The 20678-nt window shown below is 44.3% G+C and overlaps 2 protein-coding genes across 5 annotated transcripts in view; one reads left to right on the top strand and one right to left on the bottom strand.

Annotated features, from left to right (window-relative positions):
* Nucleotides 1–20678, top strand: part of RIOX2 (ribosomal oxygenase 2) — a 70139-nt gene that overhangs the window by 24655 nt on the left and 24806 nt on the right. For 3 of the 4 annotated variants that reach the window (XM_014599101.3, XM_059720591.1, XM_059720592.1), the window contains exons 8-10: nt 718–806; nt 2066–2173; nt 4157–5479. In XM_014599101.3, coding sequence (XP_014454587.2) covers nt 718–806; nt 2066–2173; nt 4157–4315 — 356 coding nt within the window. In that variant the 3' untranslated portion in view covers nt 4316–5479. Of the gene's footprint in view, nt 1–717; nt 807–2065; nt 2174–4156; nt 5480–20678 lie in introns of those variants that run through there. The other variant, XM_059720593.1, reaches the window with a different exon arrangement.
* The window catches only part of CRYBG3 (crystallin beta-gamma domain containing 3), a 155092-nt gene continuing 140405 nt past the window's right edge, over nt 5992–20678 (bottom strand). Inside the window, exons 20-22 of the mRNA XM_059720590.1 lie at nt 15277–15435; nt 11692–11851; nt 5992–8575 (exon numbers count right to left, since the gene is read on the bottom strand). Coding sequence (XP_059576573.1) covers nt 8487–8575; nt 11692–11851; nt 15277–15435 — 408 coding nt within the window. The 3' untranslated portion in view covers nt 5992–8486. The remainder of the gene's footprint in view (nt 8576–11691; nt 11852–15276; nt 15436–20678) is intronic.

Genomic DNA, 20678 nt, shown 5'->3' with positions numbered 1-20678 from the left:
AGGGTCATTTTTCACTGTGCTAGGCCCAGGGTGTGCGCTAACAACCCAATCAATCTTGTGTGCCCAAAAAGAGGGGCAGCAGGTAGAGTCAGCAAGTTGACCATGTTCTTTTAGGATTTGATCTTGAGATTACTCTGGCCTCCCACAGCCTTTTCAATCCTTTGGTCTGCTAGGGAGTCCTGGTAGGCCATTTGTCAGTTCTGTGCTACAGTTTCTGTTTAGCCATCTGTAAAATATGTCTTGTACCCAGTCTTCCCGAAGAAAGGCATGTAGTGAGGCTTAACTAACCTGTTGGTGGATTGCTTTGAGATCCTGGACTTAAATACTTAATTGGTATCAAATAATTTCATGACATGTCTGCATTAAAGTTTGGATTTTGCTCATTTTAGGTAGATAGCAAATGTTTGTCATACAGAACCCTTGAAAGACTAGCATGCCTTACTGAGTATATGTATTGGTTTAACTGGTGGAGGTTGCTGCCAATATCATGCTTGCTATTCTCATTACTGTTAAATCTGAGTAAGTGCTACAGATTTTAGTTAATGAAATGAATACATTTTTCATGATATAAGAATGAGCAAATATCAGAAGTACAGATATTCACACCTATATATTTAAGTTATACTTGTGGGGGAGAAGGGGAGGAAAGCTGAAAAAAGCTGGATGCAAAGGCTGGCTGATTTCCTTCTTTTTTGAAGGCCTGTATTTTTCTTTTAGGTGGAAAACTACCCAAATTAGATAGCAGAATCAGACTGCAGTTCAAAGATCATGCTATAATTACAGTGGAACCAGATCAAGAGAATTCTGTAAGTATTGTGAGACTGTCTGCATACACTTTGGAGGACTGCTGCTCTGATTTTTGAGGCTTTACTGTGCTGGTCTTGATCTGACACTGTTTCCCAATGTCCAGCTGGGATCTGTCCTGAAACTAGTGTGCAAATGTAGTATCATTCTGTGACCTGTAGTGAATGCGGGGTTTTATTTTTTACTTTTGAGAGGAGTTTACGGCTAGAATTACTCCACAGTCTTGTTTTCCACATGCTGGGGTTTTATGGGAGATGAGCTGCTTGTTTTAGGACCACCCTAGATATCACCTGTATATCCTGATGCATCCTGCTGCTGGTCAGCAAAGGAGGTTTGCTTCTAAAATAGATGCATTCTTTTCAAGAGCACAGATGGGTTTCCCTTTTGACGGTCTAGTCAAAGACGGTATGTAAGAGGTACAACACTGTTCACTTCCATGCCACTGCTTTAACCTGTGTTATGAAACAGACTTAGCTTTTTGTTTCTCGGCTTGGCCCTGCCATGGTGCTGCTGTTTAATTCTTCATGGCATCTTGGTGTTTGTTGACTAAACTTGACACAAGGCAAGACCTGTTGGTATAGAATTTAGGAGGCCTCTAGTATTTAGTGGAGAATGGATCTTAATTCGTGGACCTGGAAACTAGTCTGCTATTTACAGTGTAGGTGCAGCAAAGCCAAGCTTGCTTGCATTGCTGGACTGTACTGGATCAGAGGGCTTCTGCTGAGGAGTTGGGGCAGCTGTATGTCTCCCTGTTGCTAAACTGACATTCAGAACTTGCAGATTTGAGAGCCAGTAATTCTTAATTTTTTAATTTCTAGTCTAGAACTGGTTGGAGTCTGATTCAGATCAGGTTTGGCTTCTAACGAAAAATGTTTCTGAACCGTGAGGACTCTGTTTAATGTGCACTGTGGAAAAATTGTATATTTACTAAATCACTTGATTTCCACCATACAGTTTCAGCCCAGTGACAGATCTACTAGAGGCTGGATTAAGCAGGGCCTTCTTTGTTGTATGTGAACAGTCACGGCAGGACAAGCTGCCTGCCAACCCAGCTCCTGTCAGTATTGTGGGCTGACAGCTCGAAGTCTATGAGAGTAATTTTTCAAGGAACAGCATTGATAGCCTGGGGAGGAAGGGAGTGTGTTGAATGTTCCTGGGGGTAGCATTGAACAAGCTGCTTAAGTCAGGAGGCAGCTGTGGCCAGTTAATGGCTTTTGAGCATACATGTGTAATGGACTGTTTTCTTCCTGCTGTCTCTTAGGATGAGTGTCGCAAAGAGATGATTTATGTCTATCACTCCCTAAAGAACAGCAGAGAAATGCACATGATGGGGAATGAGGAGGAAGATGCTAGTGAAGATGGAGCAGAGGTTTGTTTCCTTTCTCTCTAGTACAAGCATCTCAGCTCTGCTGGCTTTTCAAGTCTTATTCAATTAGGAGATTTTGCTCTAAGTAGTGTCCCTCCCCTGTGCTATTGCTCTGTCCATGCTGCAAATGCTTCATGCCAAGCTCTGGATATATAAGAAAGCTTTCTGTGCCACTGCATCAGAGGAAATTCAATCTTTCAATCTTGCTTCTATCTCTTGGCAGACTTATTGGAGGATGGGAGGACTTTGTTTGCTTTCATAAGTTCCTCATCTATATATCTTGTTGCTGGGTGGGGAGTGAGAAGTGAGGCATTCTGTCTCCACTTGCAAACACAGTCCCAGAACAGGAGGATGTCTCTGCTGATGCTTTCACTATTTCATTCAATCCCCAAAACCTTTCAAAGCTGTGGCGCCCAATTTCTGGCCTTGTGGGTTGGATGAATTGTACAGTCCACCTTGTGGACTGAATCTTGTGTGGGGTCAGTTTGTGGGTGTGGTCTAGCATGCCAATTCTGTCTGTGCATCCAGGTGAGTGTAGTGTTCTGGCCAGACCACGTGTGTCTGTGATCTAGAACACAGGGCCACATCATCCAGCCTGCAGGGCTCCTTATGGGTCTAGAAATTTGGCAGCAGGGGAGTGGCAATTAATGCTGCCACTGCTCCCCTGTTGCCAAATTTCTGAACCTGTGGGGAGCCCCATGGTCCAGAGGTTAAGCACCCCTGTTGTAAAGTGCCTACCATTAGGGTTTGTAGTCAACCACTCCCAGAGTGAAATGTTTGCAGATTCAAGCCCAGCCATAGTTGTTCCTGTACAAGAGTCTCCTTTGGGCAACTCCTTTGGATTAGATGGTTTTCTTTATTTAAGACTGTTCGTATTCTGTAAGAGCCAGTAAAAGAAGACAAAGTGATGTTCTGGTTCAGTTGCACCTCAGCATGGGGAATTCCACGTCAGTTCTGTGTGGGATGGAATTGTTGTGTACCAGCAACGTGGTTTTTAGCAGGCTCCTGTCAAGCACTTGTGGCAAAGATGAGAGTAGCCTTTCCTTCCTCATTTATTTAAGATGGGGTGTGCAGCTAGCTTTCCCTTCTTCTAGGGACAGGAAATTTTTCTGTATGCAGTAGTAGTGTCTCTGGAATGCATTAGAACATCTAGCATAAATCTGAACTCTCCCTAAAGCTTTGACCTGAAGCTGAGAGCACAGGCTTCTGCAAAAGCAGCTGCTCCCTATAACAGTGTAGTGCGTTTGGCATTTCTTTGCTGTATGCTTTTGTATGCAAATAATATAACTGAAGCTTTGTGTCAGCTGGAGGAGCTACTTTGTCTGCTGTTAATTTAATAAAAGCAGAGGAGGATGGTGTGCTTGGTGCCTCACTGCCTTTCCATTGTTCCTCGTGGTGCTCATACTCTCTTGGCTTAGCTTGGCTTCAAGCAAGGTGATCCACTGTGTAGTTTCACAGCAAGCCCCTCTCTACTGCAGGGGGGGTCTTAGAGCAGAGCAGGGTAACAAGTAAATACCTCCTGTATTCTAGTCAAGCTAAGATGTTGCACTGGTTTCTCAACCATCTCCACTGCAGGGGAAGTGATGGGGTGGAACTGCTGGATGACATAAAGTCTGTGAAGGGTGTTGGCTGTGGACAGTTCCTAGAGGAAAAGTCAGTTCCTAGTAAGGAGGGGAAAAGGGATGTCAGGTTATCTCTGAGCATAGATACAGCCCTGGGCAATGGAATAAGCTCTAGGGACATGACATCAGGGCAGGACACAGGTTGTGACCTTCACAGAGTTGTTTTAAGGAAGGCAGCAGAATAAACCAGGAAACATGGATGACCTGAATAATCTCATTGCTATTATGCTGCAGCTTGCCCCAGTGAAATAGCACCAGGGCAAGTGGGGGTGGTACAGTTAAGCAGTGAGCTGTGTATTAAACTCACCATATCATGGGAGAAATGGTGTAACTTGTACTTGAGCAGTTCTTTTAATTTTTTTAGACCCATGGATTACGTTTTCCTTTATCTCACGTGGATGCATTGAAGCAAATTTGGACAAGTGCTACTGTCTGTGTGAAGGAACTGCGTCTCAGTTCTGATGCAGAGAAAGAAAACCTTGTTTTATCCCTCTGGACTGAATGTCTCATTGAAGTAATCTGAATCTTTTGTGAATCAGTCACTCTCCTGGAACATCACATCTCTTCCCTTGAGCACATACTTACAAAGAATTATCTGATTCCTTCTTGTATTGACCTCTAAAAAAAAACTGGTTAAAAAAAAAAAGTGTGTTGTTCTATCTAGGCTCTTCCCTCAGTGTCTTTATGCTGTGGTGTGTGGATTGTTTCTCCCTTTTTTTGTGATGCCAGTCACTCTCTTCCTAAAGAGACTCTCTCTCAAGAAAAGCTAAGCTTGAAAGGAGTATGACAGTTTGAAATCATAAATATGAGAATAATGTAGTTGGACACAGGGTAGTAGCAGAAAGACTCAAATTTTTGAAAGCATGTAGGATGCTGGCCTTCTGCTCTTCCCATTCTGCTCTCTGAGACTGGTGAGCAAGAAATTGTGTTCCCTAAGGATATACCACACAATTCAGAAGCTGATGCAATGATCTTTTATAGACATGTCTGTTTCATTTCAGCAGGTTTTGCTTAATAATCAAGTTGGAGTTACACCAGGTTGGGATTTATGTTCAAAACGCAGTTACCAATTCATAGTAAACATTTCATGATACAAGAAGAACAAGTCTAGTGCAAAGCCAAGTCACAAATACAACCCATTGAGAGTCTGCTGCTGTTCTAAGGCTAGGACAGTGCTTCCCTGCTACCAAAATGTGTGCGTGTGTGGGGGGCCATTATCTTGTACCTCATGTTACCTACTGGCTCTGATGTTTCCCCAGCTGTTTTCACTCTGCTGTACTTAAAGTATAGCTATTGCATATGGGCTTATGTCTTCCTTCTAATTGCTCAGCATGCAACATTCTTGGTAAAGTCAGCAAGACACCACCATATGATGGGTCTTTTCTATTTGTGTATCTGACTACATGGAGGTAAAAGTTAACGAAATTGAAATAGCTGTTGCAAAAATAGTTAATGAGGAAGCTAGGAAGCTTACCCCACACATCATTTCTCACTCAATGTAATTTCTTGAGGTTTTTTTTTCTTTGTGAACCAAGTTGTTACATAAAGGGAGGGGAGTAAACACAATCCTAGCAATGAGGTTGGAGTGAGTGGGACCCAGAGGATAGTGGTAAGTTTTCATTTATGGTTATTCTTTTGTTATTGTATTTGTTATTGTTTTATAGTAAAATTTGTCCTGTAAATTTTATCTTGTTACAGGAGATAATTTTATCTTGATAAATTTGTCTCGTTATTCACTGAGACAAATTTCGCACCCAAGTACCTTGCACAAGATGCTACTGGTATGCGTGTGTGCATGTATGCACACCCCCTCCCCCCCACACACACACTGAACTCAGAGAGGATATGCATTTATCCTTTCAGAAAATGGATTTTCTAGTTAAAAATAGCCAAAGTTTTGTTTATATGTGAATGTGCTAATTGGCAAGTAAGTATTTCACATTTGAGCCCTTCAGTAATCTTTAGTCAGCATTCATCTTTCCTGTATCTTACAGATATCCTATTTCTGAAGACATCCACACAAATGGGGTATAACTAATGGTATGGTAGGGCCAGATAACCAACACTAGTTCCCTCAACCTACAGTCCCCTCCCATTAGGTTATTGGTTCAGCACTTTTTGACCAACACCTGAAGTAGCTACATACATGAGGAGAGGTTGTACACAGTACTATTGTTTCCAAGTGATGGACTAACAAAACACAATGTGGTTATGTTTTATTTTAAGACCGCAATCTACTGGCATAGAAAAAACATAATAGGCAGATCACATTTGTGAGTTGGGTAACTGGCAGTCTCTGCTCTTTGGAAGTCATTTTTATGCTTGAGTGTTTTAAGAACAAAATTATTGCATTTAGACAGTCAGTACAAAACTATAGAGCAAAAGGATCTTCTCAAACTTTCATACAATAAAATATATATTTTTTTTTATATATATATATATATATATATTTAGCAATTTACATTCAAGATCTTTAAGTAAAACATCCTGCTTTTCTTTCTTTTGTAACACTGGCACACTGAATACAATTATGCATTGTTTAGTGTGGACTAGGGATTGGGCATGTAGGCTTTTTTAGCTACTTCTAGAAAGCAAAAATCATTTAGGACTTGTTTGGTATATTGCTAGACTGACAGAGAAATATCTAAACATATACACATACTTTAGTTGAAAAAATATATACATTGAAAGACTTACTCAGAAAATCAGAACGATGCAAGAGTGGCTGCATGATTAACTTGTCAATGTAAAACAGTAAGTGCAATAAGGTGAGTTAAAATATTGCTTTGTAGAATTCCATCTCATTTCATACAAAAATAGGCTTCCATGTTTCACTCATTTCTAGCCAAAATTGAAACTTAAGGTACACTGGGAGGAGTCATGTTTGAATGTAAGACTCGAATAAGGATAGTTGTAGGAAATTAATCTTTTTTTGGCTTTTGTGTTTTAGCTCCTCTATACTCTTATAAAATGCAGGAGCTAGAACAGTCATTGGACAGGAAGACCACATCATACTTTGAACTGCATGTAAAAGCCAATTCAAGTAGTGACATACAAACTAGAATTGAGGTGTGTTTGGGGGGTAGTTTTCTCCATTCCAGATGGTCACGGAACTCTGAATATTATCCTAGGCTAACACTGCCAATTTAGTTTTGAACACCTTCCACCCACAACAGTGGAATGTATTTGTATTTCATTTAAGATGGAACAAAGTTCCTAATCATGCTTCTTTCAGCATAAGGAGAGTTGCATAGTGTTGTGATTCTAGCAGTCACCAACACATTAAGATCTTTTCCCAAAGAATGAACAATTGCCTGAAGCAGAGGGGAAAGAACTGCAATGTGCTAATGACCCACAAGGTAGTTAACATGCATTATATTATACCCTATACCCTCTCTCATTTTGCCAAAGGAAAGTTGGAGGAGCAGCATATTAGCACAGTTGCACATTAGTTAGATAATATACACACTTATATATATCCACTATTGACTTTGCTCTGGTTTCAAGCCCAACAAATAATTTAAAATTATATACAGTAGAATATCAGTGATTTAATCTAACAGGTCTGCTCAACAGCAGGGGTACTCAAACACCTGGCCTGCAGCGCTGTGTCATTCAGCCTGCAGTGCTTCCCACAGGTCCAGAAATTTGACAAGGGAGTGATGGCACCTTCCCTTTGCTACTCAGTTTCCAGACCCATGGGGAGCCCTAGGCCCCGCATGCTGCATGGGGTACCCAAACCCAGGATGCAGGGCTGGGCAGGGGCTAAGGAAAGGGGAGACAGTGCCAGACTCCAGAGTCCAGTCCTGGTATGGGGGGGTAGGATGGGGCCACTGCCAGCACCCTGGGGTCCAATTCTGGTTCCTGGACTAGGTGGTACTGGGCCCAGGGCCTGATTCACCTCACAGCCTGGCCCTGTGGGGACAAAAGGTTGAGCACCACTGGTCTAAAGTATCTGCATTATGTGACATTGTTCTAACTAAATAATAATGCCTCCTTTCTATGCCATCTGTGTCAGTTAGATGGATAGAAATAGGCCCCTGCCTTCAGAACTATGTTTAACCATAAACTGTCCTAGATTCAGGGGTCCTAACTACAGCTTTAAGCAGGTGAGGATCTGGCCTTTCCTCATTAAACCCAGTCAGCAGAGCCCCACCATAGGACTGGCCTGGAATTTCAGGCATAGGCTTCCCCAGTACACTTATTTAAATGGCACATAAGCAAGGGCTGAATTCTGAGATGTAAAATAAGAGCTGAGTCTGAATCACCAGAGCTGAAAAACTAGTACATTAATCAGTGAGCTTCTCCAGTTTCTGGAGAGAAAGGAATGACAATGATCCAAAGGGATAGTACAGTTGAACTACAACATTTCTAGCTTATCTTTGCATTCACTGAATTGGTAAGGATAAACTGAACAGGTGTAGTAATGAAATACAAAGGATTAAATGGTGCTTCAAAAGGAGGAAGGCCTCAGCGGGAAGTCTGTGGGAATAAGGAAAAACATAAATTATGAGCTCCTCTACAGTTGTGCAAAAATTCAGTTCCTTCTGGAGTCAGTGCCTTGTGGAGGAAGAACAGAGTAGATGTCTTGATTAGCATTCCAGTGGCATGCGACTTCAGTAGTTCCTTCTGAAAGCATTCATACACTGTGTAGGTTCATGTCTCCAGGATTTTCAGAGCCGGCAGCAGTTTTCTCACAAAATTTCAATGTTCCATTTTTGTGAACGTTCACCCTCCAGGGGATGATTTACAATGATATAGCTCCTGTCATAATAACTTCCCCCTGAAAAAAAGGTGTTAACTGTTATGCAGATTCAGTAATAAAACAAATACACTTAGCTGCAATTTTAAATACGTGCACTTGTATGAGCAGAGTCAGAAAATCAGCTAAGTTAAAAATCCTAGCAGAACTCAGTTCCCATAAAAAGAAGGCACTCATTTCAAAGCTAAGCACACTATTTAGTTGTTATATGAATCATGAGTTATAAAAATAGGACAGAAGTCTTTCCTACTTATATAAAAAGCTATGAAGGGGCTTTAGCTATGGAAAGAGGTTTATGGTTGTTCAGAGGGTATCTACAGGAGACTAAATTTCTCTCCCAAGGCTAGCTCATCTGGACAGATTGCTTTGGCCATGTCCACACTATAGGACCAATGTGTTCTAGCTGGGGTGTTCTTGAGCATGCCCTGCCCGCATGCTTCAAGCCTGGAACCACCTGACCAGGCTGCTCTATGGTGCTCACCTATAGATGCAAGAGACCTGGATCTCTAGTAGGCTTGATGGTGGCCGTGCTTAGCTCTCTAAGTTGGGTATGTCCTTAATGTTTTTATGTATTGGTGTAATTAATCCCTACCACACAAGGTGCTGGGTGCATCTACACATGATGGCGTGGACTAATTAGCTGCACAGTAAACATCTTGGTGTCTATATGTGTGTCCTTTTTAGGCTGGAGTAAACTAATTTACTTCTCAGCAGGATAGCTCTTGTAAATAGAAGCACTATTCTGCTGCAGAATAAGAGTAAGAAACTCTGCAGCAGTACATGTGTAGATGCTGCCCTGGTTGGCTGGGCATGAGGGTTGTTCAGTATTGGGCTTGCCTGCTGGCTAGCTCCACACTGAAGCACCCTTGTGCCTCAGCCAGCTCTTCTACAGCACACTGAGCTGTGGGGAGCAGCCTTGGGCTAGCTGATCTCCCAGGTCCCCAGCCAGCCAGGGCTGTTCTACCCCAGCTCAGTATGCTGTAGTCCCAGGCACATGTTCAAACAGCAGTAAACTTCGGAGTTTATTGCTTTGCATGAATTGCAGATGTAGACATGCCCACTGAGTCCTAATTAAGTATGGATACTTTTCACGGTCTCCTTTGTTTTCCTTTTGTGGTGGCATCATTCATCTACATTTCCACATCAGATTCTTTACTTGCTGATCCAGTCTCATATGTCTTCCTATCTAAACTCCTTGTTCATCCTCATCCCTTTAAGCCTCTGTCCCAACCAGAACTTCAGTTCATCCCCCCACTGCTTTTCCCACTAGCATTCTATGTCCCTAAGCAGATTAAGTTGCTTGCTACTTCTAGGGTCTGTCTTGAACTTCTCCCTTTCCTGATCCCTCCACTCTGAATTCTGCCCTGTCTGTGCCATGGCAACTACTTAGAGGGGACCAATAGCCTCCTGCACCTTTCTGTTGTATAGGTACTAGTGCTACTGCCAGAAAGACAGCAGACTGCCTGATTCATATTTAGAATGAACTCTATTGCTCTTGTACATGTTTCTGAGAGCAGGGAAGACACTCCTAAAGCCCTTTTTCCCCAGGGTGCATTAAAGAATTGTCTGCTATAGACATCTCTGGTTCTCAGCCAACCCTTACACTCCTGTGCACTTCTTGCCATGGGCTGATCCAGAATTCCAGCTACAAATACTAGTGCATTTTAAAGGCCTATATTGCCACAATAGGAAAATACCCAAGGGGTTATTCTCTGAAGGACTTCACCGAAAAGTTTGACTTCCTAGATACAGTAATAAGGTTTGTCTCTCTCTCTACTATAAGCAGTATAAGTACTGTAGTGCATTTTGCACTGAATACCATTTACCCCAAGTCCCTCCATTAAACAGTAAAACATTCCAAAGGAACTGCTATTTATAGCTGCTTTTTTAATCTCTCTCTTCAGGTTCCTCATCAAGAGTATGCACTCCCTTGGCCATTTCAGTATTAGGTTTTGCACTGGATAAAGCAGCACAGATTTAAATGATTTCTATACATATTACAAAAATTCACTCTGTTCCACAGCGTTTTTAAAGCGTCTCATTTCCTATTTTAAAAGTTAGCATCTCTATTACTTGTAAATATTTTAGTTTGTATTTAATATGTTAGGAACCAGCTATTTATAAAACTACTGGATACTTACTTAACCTTTTGTATAGAGAGCAAGAACTACCCTATTAATGGTGGGCTTTGACTCAGAGATCCTGATTTATTTGACTGTCACAGTTTAATGTTTTTATTTTTAAACATGAACCATATTTTAAAAACAGTTCATCTTGGATGGATTCCCCCTCATCTAATGGTATGCAGATCACTTTCTATCACCCATGGTTGTCTATAATACCATATGGTAGGTCCAGCTATTACTCTAGTAATGCCTTTCTGTGCCTGCCATATAGTTTCAGCTTTTTCAGTGCATCTTGGCAACTAAGGATGAAGAGAAGCCTGCACTTGAGTACAGACTAATTGTAACACTGGTTTCATCAAGTGCTACAACAGTAGACATCTAGCTTGAGAAACTGCAGTTCCTGTCTTTTAACTGTGCTAGAAGGTGAATTGACTCTAGATAGGGCAATGCAGTAGATGGGTTGTATTTTATATTCTTTGGCTGTTTTTCAGTTTGCCACAAGAGGGTGGCAGTAAAGGGAAGGCTAGTGTACATCTGGAGATTTGATGCGTGTCTACGACTTGCGTTAGCATCTTATACAACTGCTACTCCATAGCACTGCATTCATTCCTTCATCGCAGTTCTGTTGAAGCAAAACTGATGAGGAGCAACATGGAAATACACTTGTGTCTTCATGCATGAGGCCCATATTAAACCTAAATTAATCTCTGGTCATTTTCAAAGTATTCCCCTTAGTAAATGTTCTTGGGCAACACGAGCTGGTGACAGTTGCCCATGTTTAGTGGGTTATGGCTGCTTTCCAGTTGCATTAACTGAGATCAACAAAAAATGAAACCTTTGTATCTGCTGATTTAGGAACACTTCCACAGCTGAAGGGAGCTAATTGTGTTTAACATCATCAACTGCTTGAGAATACCAAACACTGGAATAATCATGTCCAATATTCAGTCCCAGCCATAACTGGATATACCAGCAAACATGCACTGTGTGTGTAGATGAGCCTTTTGGTACCTTTGATATCAAGGACTAGCTGGTCACTGAGATATGAACTAATGGTTCCATCCTTATTGAGTCTCCATTTCTGCCTGTCTTTTCTGTGTTCCGCCCATAGCGCTACTTTAGCTCCAGGTACATCTCGGCCCCCGATGACATCAAGGCAGGCATCAATTGCCTAAGAAATGGAGAAAAAGCAATAGAATCTGATTGTCATTGCTGGCTTTTATATGCTCTTTTCTGCTTCACTCACTGACACCTTAAAATGAAACTGCTGTCATGAGTTACATAGTCTGCCAGTAAACTAGAAGCTGTTTATTCATTGTGGCTACGAGTAGCAGCCCGTTTACTGAGACGATGACCATGACATTGCTCCTGTTACTCAGTTAAACAAGTATATTTCTATTAGAATGATACAGACCTTTCAGATTGCCTTTGTGCACCATAAAGCAATTCTTTAGCCCTTTTCAGGTTGCTTTTTAAAATCAGAAGGCCATATTTATGTGGGGGACTGTGCAAAAAGGCCTGCTAACCACAACATAGCATCTGTTTGGAAGGAGGCACAGGTGTTGCTTTCAGAACTGCACTGGAAAGGAGGGGTCACGATCATCTGGTCTCAGCTCACACAGGGAACACTGCATCCCTTGAAAGGGAATAGCAAAAGCACTCCCCCTGTACACTCTGAGGAGTTCTAGGAGCACAGCCCATGGACATAGCGGTCTGCATGGGCCCCAGCTCAGCACAACTGAGCCCCAAGATTGTAGTGTCTCCCTTTTCCAGGAGCTATCGCTTACTCTTGTAGTCAGGCTGAAAAGCTGAAGAAACTGGTTTAGAAATATGCACAGATTTAAGAGCATTTTCAAATACATGTTATGCCTATTGTAACCCTAGTGCTTACACTATCCTTCACAGACCTCTAACTGGCCTGGCTCCTACTGGGTGTGTCTACATGTGCCATTAGGGGGCAGCCATAAACTGCGGAGTTTATTGCTCCGCAATTTATTGCTCCTGGGAAGTTACCAGGTGACTGTCTGCATGCGGGCCCAGACTGCAGCACATTGAGCCAGATTGGAGCAGCCCCAGCATGCAGAGGGGCTTAGGGGTTCAGCCTGCCAGCCACGAGCTGCTCTAACCCAACTCTATGTACTGCAGAGGGGCTGGCTGGGGAACGAAGGTACTTCAGTATGGGGCTAGCTAGCAGGCAGCCCTGGCACTGAAGCACTCTTATGTTCCAGCCAGCTGGTCAGTGGCTACACATGTGCGTGAAAAAAAACCTCTGCAGCAGGGTAGTAGGTATTAATAAGTACTACCTTGCTGCAGAATTTATTAGTTTCATGCACAGTAAACATCTCATGTAGATGTGCCCTTGGAGAGGAAACTGTAGACCAACTGAGACAATACCAAGGATCAGTCTTTGAAACACACAAGAGAAATGGTGCTAGAAGAACCTGAGTCTCAGTTTCGTAGTAGGTAGGGGCAGAAGGGACCGAAGAAGATCATCTAGTCCGACCCCCTGCCCTGGGCGGGAAAGAATGCTGGGGTCGAACGACCCCAGCTAGGTGGCTGTCTAGTTTCCTTTTGAAGACCCCCAGGGTAGGGGCGAGCACCACTTCCCTTGGAAGTTGGTTCCAGATCCTAGCCGCCCTGACTGTGAAGTAGTATCTCCTGAAGTCTAGTCTAAATCTACTCTCCGTCAACTTATGGCTGTTGTTCCTTGTTACCCTCGGTAGTGCTTGGGGGAACAGGGACTCTCCCATTGCCTGCTGGTCCCCCCCTGGCAAGTTTATAGGCGGCCACCATATCCCCTCTCAGCCTTCTCTTGTGGAGGCTGAACAGGTTCAGGTCCTGTAGCCTCTCCTCGTAGGGCCTGCCCTGCTGCCCCCTAATCATGTGAGTGGTCCTCCTCTGGACCATCTCGATGCTGGCCACATCCCTCCTGAAGTGCGGCGCCCAGAACTGGACGCAGTACTCCAACTGCAGCCTGACCAATGTCGCATAGAGGGGGAGGATCACCTCTTTGGACCTGCTCGTGAGGCATCTGTGGGTGCATGACAAAGTGCAGTTAGCCTTCCTGACTGCGTCCCCACATTGGTGGCCCATGTTCATCTTGGAATCAACAGTGATTTCAAAATCCTTTTCTGCCTCTCCGCTGACGAGAGGGGAGTTCCCCAGCCTGCAGGTATGCTGCTGGTTCTTCCTCCCCAGGTGCAACACCTTGCACTTGTCCATATTGAAACCCATCCTTTTCTCATCAGCCCACCTCTGTAATCTGTCGAGATCTAGTTGAGGCGTGTCCATCTCTTCTAGTGTGCTCATTTCTCCCCACATCTTAGTGTCATCTGCAGACTTGAACAAGGTGCTTTTCACCCCCTCATCCAAATCGCTGATGAAGATATTGAACAGTGCGGGACCAAGGACTGAGCCCTGGGGAACCCCACTGCCCACATCTCTCCAGGTCGAAAATGACCTGTCCACCACCACTCTCTGGGTGTGGCCCTCCAGCCAATTTGCAACCCATCTGACTGTGTAGGCATTGACAGCATAGACACCTAATTTTTTAATGAGGATGGGGTGAGAGACAGTGTTGAAGGCCTTCCTAAAGTCCAGGAAAACTACGTCCACCACGACACCTGCGTCCAAGGCTTTTGTGACCTGGTCATAGAAGGTCACCAGGTTGGTCTGACAGGACCTGCCTCTAATGAAGCTGTGTTGGTTGCCCCTAAGCATAAACTCCCCTGCTGGCCCCTCGCAGATGTGCTCCTGGATAATTTTCTCAAAGAGCTTCCCCGAGACCAAGGTAAGACTAAGAGGCCTATAGTTTCCTGGGTCCTCTTTCCTCCCTTTTTTGAAAATGAGGACCACATTGGCCCTTTTCCAGTCGTCAGGCACCTCACCAGAGCACCATGAGTGCTCGTAAAGCTGTGCCAGGTGTCCTGCAATGACCTCTGCCAACTCCCTCAGCACTCTGGGGTGGAGATCGTCAGGACCTCCTGATTTGAACACACCTGGTACCACCAGAAACTCCCTGACTAGGTCCTTACTGACCCTGGGGCTGGCTGCGCCTCCCCTGTGTCCGTCGGGGATCCCAGGGGGGGATGTCCCTGTCCCTGCTCAGAAAAATGGAAGCAAAGAATCTGTTAAAGAGGTTAGCTTTGTCATCTGGTGCTACCACCAGATTACCAAGCATGTCCTGCAGAGGCCCCATGTTACATGGTACCTTCTTTTTACCCGCTATGTATTTAAAAAAGGACTTTTTGTTATCTTTGACCCGGATTGCTAGTCCCAGTTCCATCTCTGCCTTGGCCTTCCTAATAGCCCCCCTACAATCTTAAGCCAAGGAGGTATAATCCTCCTTGGTGATGGCCCCTTCCTTCCATTGGGTATATGCCTCCTTTTTGGCTTTGAGGTGTTTGTGGATGCTTTTGGTGAGCCATGGGGGCTTTTGAGCACTCTTGCCTCTTTTGATCCATGTGGGGAGTCATTAAGAAAAATTTTGGTTGAAGAAAATGCAAGCAGAGAGAGGGGCTGAATGCAAAAAGGCACACAGTCAAGATAAAAGGCATGCGTGTCAATTCGCTGTACGTCAAAGATTCAGTGGCTTACCTTGGCTTTGAGGAGTCCTCGACAGTAGTGCCAGATCTGTGTATGCTTGCCATTGTAGGGAGAGACACACACTGATGTAGCTCTTACATCTGTTAGGTTTCCAGAAACGGTTAAATATTTTTCTTCGGCTTGATTCTTTATTCGGAGGTAGACAGCTGGCTGAAAGTGTTAAAAAACAAGTGCATCAGCCAGGCTGTAGAAGAGGTAGGTACAGCCCATGTAGGTAGCATTCTTTAATTTGTCAGCCTAACATATTGCCCTTCTCAGGTGTTTTTGCATGTTCAGTTTCAGACAGGGGACTGCAAAATAATCTTGGAGTGTAAACACATGTGCTACAAAAACCAACACTGCAAACCCTTCATAGGTGGTGAATGGCAGCAAGCAGCTATGGGGGGAAGGGGGGCAGGTCTCTAATTGAGATGCTGAATGTGGGAGGTGCTTTTTTTAGTTAGGCTTCTTGGTCTTGAAGTAACAAAATACTGGTTGTGGACCTGGTTTCACCATTTACTCAGCATATTCAGAAGTTAAAAGGATTAAGTCTGTCAGGCCATTGAGAAATGTTAGCTTTAGAATCAATTGCCTGTGTTACCTTCCTACAGGCAATTCTGGATCAGCAAGACAAAGCCAGTGGAGAACGCAGAGTCAGGGAAGAGGGCTTTTTTACTTTATTTTTAACCAAGGGGGAAGTTCATCCAGCAGCTTTGAACTTCCTTTTTTCCCCAATAAACTAAAGCCTAAACAAGGAACTTACTCATTAAGGCAAACTTTTGCCTGAAAAACCCACACTATGGGATCCACCAATGTAACATGCAGAATTATATTCTACCACTAGTAGGGAACATGCCTTATAAAGCTATCAAGCCAATTATTTCTGCCCATCGATTGAACTTCAGTCATTTCAAACAAATTCACTATTTTTCATTGTTTTTGCTCTTTGAAACATACTTAGCTGAGAACTAAAGGAACTTTTACACCTGCTTTGATGTATTCTGATTAGAACATGTTAAAGCAGATGCGATTAATCAAAACGCTCTGGCGTGCTGCAGCATCTCGTGTATTCAGCATCCCTGCATTTCAAAATGGCAGCAGGGGGAATTTTAACTAAAGCTTGTGGAATAAGCTTTAGTTAAAATACCCCTGCTGCCATTTTGAAATGTGGGATGCTGAATACATGAGACACTGAGGGTGTTTTAGTTAGGTTGGCTCCTGAGAACCACTTTAATTAAAACACTCCTCTTCCCCTCACCTTGGAGCACACGTATAAGACCCCAAAATGATGTTGTGGTAGTGCAAATCGTGAAGAATGAAGGGGGTTGGGGGAACCAGCAAGTAAACAAACTTCAGGTGATCTTTGCAATACTGTTCTGGTCCCAGAGGAACACAACATATCCCTAACTCCAAAGAAACTTGTGGCTAGACAAAAACATACATGGTTCACCAACCTAAACAGATTCACATGTATATCTGAGTGGGGCAGGGGAATGCATTTTAACACCTTGGCAATATATTTTGGCTTTTTAGGAATTCATAGGATGGCAACAGAAGAGACCTGAAGATGTATCTGTGTGCCCCCAAGGCACATGATATGAAGGGCGCACACATTTCTGAAATGAAACTATAACTTTAGAAGACAGTACGAACCTGGGCCAGCTGCTCAGTGGCAGCTCAATGGAGCAACACACACAGTTGGTTTTGGAAGGGAGTGTCTCTCAGGACTCTCGGGCAACCTTCCTGCCCTGTGCTGTAAGGAATAACTGGCTACACAGGTAGCTGTGCCCAGCTCTTTTTGTGCAGAGGTGCATGTCAGCAACGTAAAGACAGGTGACTTTCGGTCTACTCTGCACAGAGCAGTAATATGCAAATAGCTATTTTTACCTCCTGTGTTACTATAATCCAAGTATTTATGGCACCTGGCAGCATATCTAAAATGCTTAGCTGTCAGAGTAAGACACTGGTAAATAAGTGCAACAAGTGTGACATGAGAAATGTTTAACATACCATTTAAAATACTATTCAAAGGTTAAGAAAATATTTTAACTGCAGCCTAGTACACACAATAAAACCCCTACCCTTTAATCATCTCAACCGCAAGAAAACTGTGGACTATTAGGTGAAAAGCCACAATACTAAGAAAATTCTGACTTTTTTACAGCAAATTGTTTTCTCGACTCAGATTTCTTTGTAGCCAACATCGGAATAGGATCGCTTACTAGCTGGATTTGAAAGCACTGGAAGTAATATTCTTAGAAGTTTCTATTATCTTTTCAGAATACCAAAAGTCTGTTAACCCAGCTCAGTGATCCTCCTGGTTCACTGTTATATTTCCCCAAATTAGTCTATTATTAAAAATGTCCAAATCCGCCTTACAAAATGGGAAAAATGCAATAATAGCATCAGGGAGTATAATTCCAGCTCTTCAAATCTATGCCGAGGACTAGGAAGTTTTTGGAGAGTGCTAGAGTCCTGATGCAAGTGCTGGAGTGGCCAACTAGGGCCTGTGCTCTTCTCTACCTGCTGCTCACAAACAGGGAAGAATTGGTGGGGAGTTAGTGGATGGCAACTTGGGCAGTAGTGACCATGAGATGATTGAGTTCAGGATCCTGAGGAAAGGAAAGATGGAGAGCAGCAGACTAAGGACCCTTGACTTCAGGAAAGCAGACTCATGGGCAGGATCTTCTGGGAAGTCAGACTGAGGGGGAGAGGAGTCCAGAAGAGCTGGGTCTACTTTAAAACAGACTTACGAAGAGTGCAGGAACAAACCATCCCAATGTGCAGGAAGACTAGCAAGTATGGCAGAAGTAACCAGCTTGGCTTAGCAGGGAACTCTTCAGTAAACTAAATAACAAAAAGGAAGCTTATAAGAAGTGGAAACTTTGACAAATAACCAGGGAAGAATATACGAGCATTGCTTGGGTATGCAGGGATGAAGTCAGGAAGGCCAAAGAGCAATTGGAGTTGCAGCTAGCAAGGGATGTGAAGTCTAACAAGAAGGGTTTCTACAAGTATGTTAGTAGCAAGAGAAGGATCAGGGAAATGTGGGTCTTTTACTGAATGGGGGAGGCAAACTTGTGACAGAGGATGCAGAAAAGACTGAAGTACTCAATGCCTATTTCGCCTCAGTCTTCACAGGCAAGATCAGCTCCCAGACTACTGCACTGGGCAGCACAGTTTGGGGAGGAGATGAGCAGCCAGCAGTGGCAAAATAAAAGATCAGGGACTATTTAGAAAAGCTGGACATATACAGGTCCATGGGGCTGGATGGGATGCACCCAACGGTGCTGAGGGAGTTGGCTGATGTGATTGCAGAGCGACTGGCCATCATCTTTGAAAACTCATGGAGATCAGGAGAAGTCCTGGATGATTGGAGAAGGGCAAAAATAGTGCCCATATTTAAGAAAGGGAAAAAAGGAGGATCCAGGGAACTACAGAGCAGTCAGCCTCACCTTGGTCCCTGGAAAAATCATGGAGCAGATTCTCAAGGAATCCATTTCCAAACACTTGTAGGAGAAGGTGATTAGGAACACTCAGCATGGATTCACTAAGGGCAAGCCATGCCTGACCAACCTGATTGCCTTCTATGACAAGATGCAGGAGACCAGTGAATGTGGTGTACCTTGACTTTAGCAAGGCTTTTGATACAGACTCCCACAGCATTCTCACAGGCAAGCCCAGGAAGTGCAGATTAGATGAATGGACTGTAAGGTAGGTAGAAAACTGGCTGGAGCATTGTGCTCAGAGGGTATGAATCAATGGCTCAATATCTAGTTGGCAGCCGATATCAAGTGGAGTCCCCCAGGGGTTGGTCCTGGGGTCAGTTTTGTTCAATGTATTTATCACTGACCTGGAAGATGGCATAGAGCATACTCTCAGCAAGGTTGCACATGACACCAAGCTGGGGAGAATAGTAGATACACTGGAGGATAGGGCTAAGATTCAGAGTGACCTAGACAAATTGGAGATTTGGCTAAAAGAAATCTCATGAGGTTCAACAAGGACAAGTGCAAAGTCCTGCACTTAGGACGGAGCAATCCCATGCACCAGTACAGGCTGGGGGGTGACTGGCTAGGAAGCAGCTCTGCAGAAAAGGACCTGGGGGTCACAGTGGACAATAAGCTGAATAGGAACTAACAGTGTGCTCTTGTTGCAAAGAAGGCTAATGGCATACTGGGCTGCATTGGTAGGAGTGTTGCCATTAGGTCCAGGGAAGTGATTATTCCCCTTTAGTCAGCACTGGTGAGGTCACATTTGTGTGAGGTCACAATCGTGTCCAGTTTTGGGCCCCCCACTGCAGAATGGATGTGGACAAACTGGAGAAAGTCCAGTGGAGGGGACAAAAATGGTGAGGAGGCTGGGGCACATGACTTATGAGGAAAGGCTGAGAGAGCTTGGCTTATTTAGTCTAGGGAAGAGAAGACTGAGAGGGGATTTAATAGTAGCCTTCAACTACCTGAAGGGGGGTTTCAAAAGAGGATGGAGCTAGACTGTTTTCAGTTGTGGCAGATAACAGAACAAAGAGCAATGGTCTCAAATTACAGCAAGGGAAATTTAGGTTGGATATTAGGAAGAATTTTCTCACTGGAACAGGGTGCCCAGAGAGGTGGTGGCATCTCTGTCCTTGGAGGTTTTTAAGACCTGGCTGGACAAAGCTTTGGCTGGGATGATTTAGTTGGAGCTGGTCCTACTTTGAGCAGGGGGTTGGAGTAGATGACCTCCCGAGGTCCCTTCCAACCCTAATTTTCTATGACTTTATGACTGCAGAAGCCCCAAACAAACCTGTTTTGCATATTAATATATAGACTTGAATCCAAGATGAGGTTTTTTTTCCATTCAGCATGGGGAAAAAGTCCCATGTTTTAGATTCACATATGGGGGGTGGGGGCGGGGAGGGGAAGGGGGCAAGCAGCTGCTGCAGCTCTAGCCCTGATCTGGGCTTTGAGTCAGAGCTGCAGCCTCTGCCCCTGGCATCTCCACTGCCCCAGCTGCCTCTGCTTCCATCTGTTCCCTGCTGCCTCTGCCCTGCCCTTCCTACTTACCCCGAGTTGTGGCTGTAGCTCCAGCCCCTGCCTGGCCAGGAAGAAGCAGCAGTAGAGGTCGGTCCGACTGAGTTGTTGCTCCCTTAACCACTGCTGTCTGGCTCGGCAGGGGCCAGAGCCAGCATGAGCTCTGTGCCCCAGGTCAGAGCCAGAGCCAAACCTGCAACTCAGGGTAAGTGGTGGGTGTGTGGCAGGAGAGGGCAGGGGTGGGGGGAGGTGCAGGCACAGCAGGGAAGCGGGCAGGCAAGGGCCAGGCTTGGGGCAAGCAGCAGGGGTGAAACAGGTGCCAGAAGACAGAGGCCTGGCAAGGGGAAGCAAATGGGGGGGAGGTGTCAGGGGGCAGGGGCAAAGGGAGGTAGGCAGGAGGGG

This window comes from Alligator mississippiensis, chromosome 1, assembly GCF_030867095.1.
Source record: "Alligator mississippiensis isolate rAllMis1 chromosome 1, rAllMis1, whole genome shotgun sequence".
NCBI lineage: Eukaryota > Metazoa > Chordata > Crocodylia > Alligatoridae > Alligator > Alligator mississippiensis.
The sequence above is the reverse complement of the archived record's forward strand: the minus strand, read 5'-3'. Positions and strand labels throughout refer to the sequence as shown.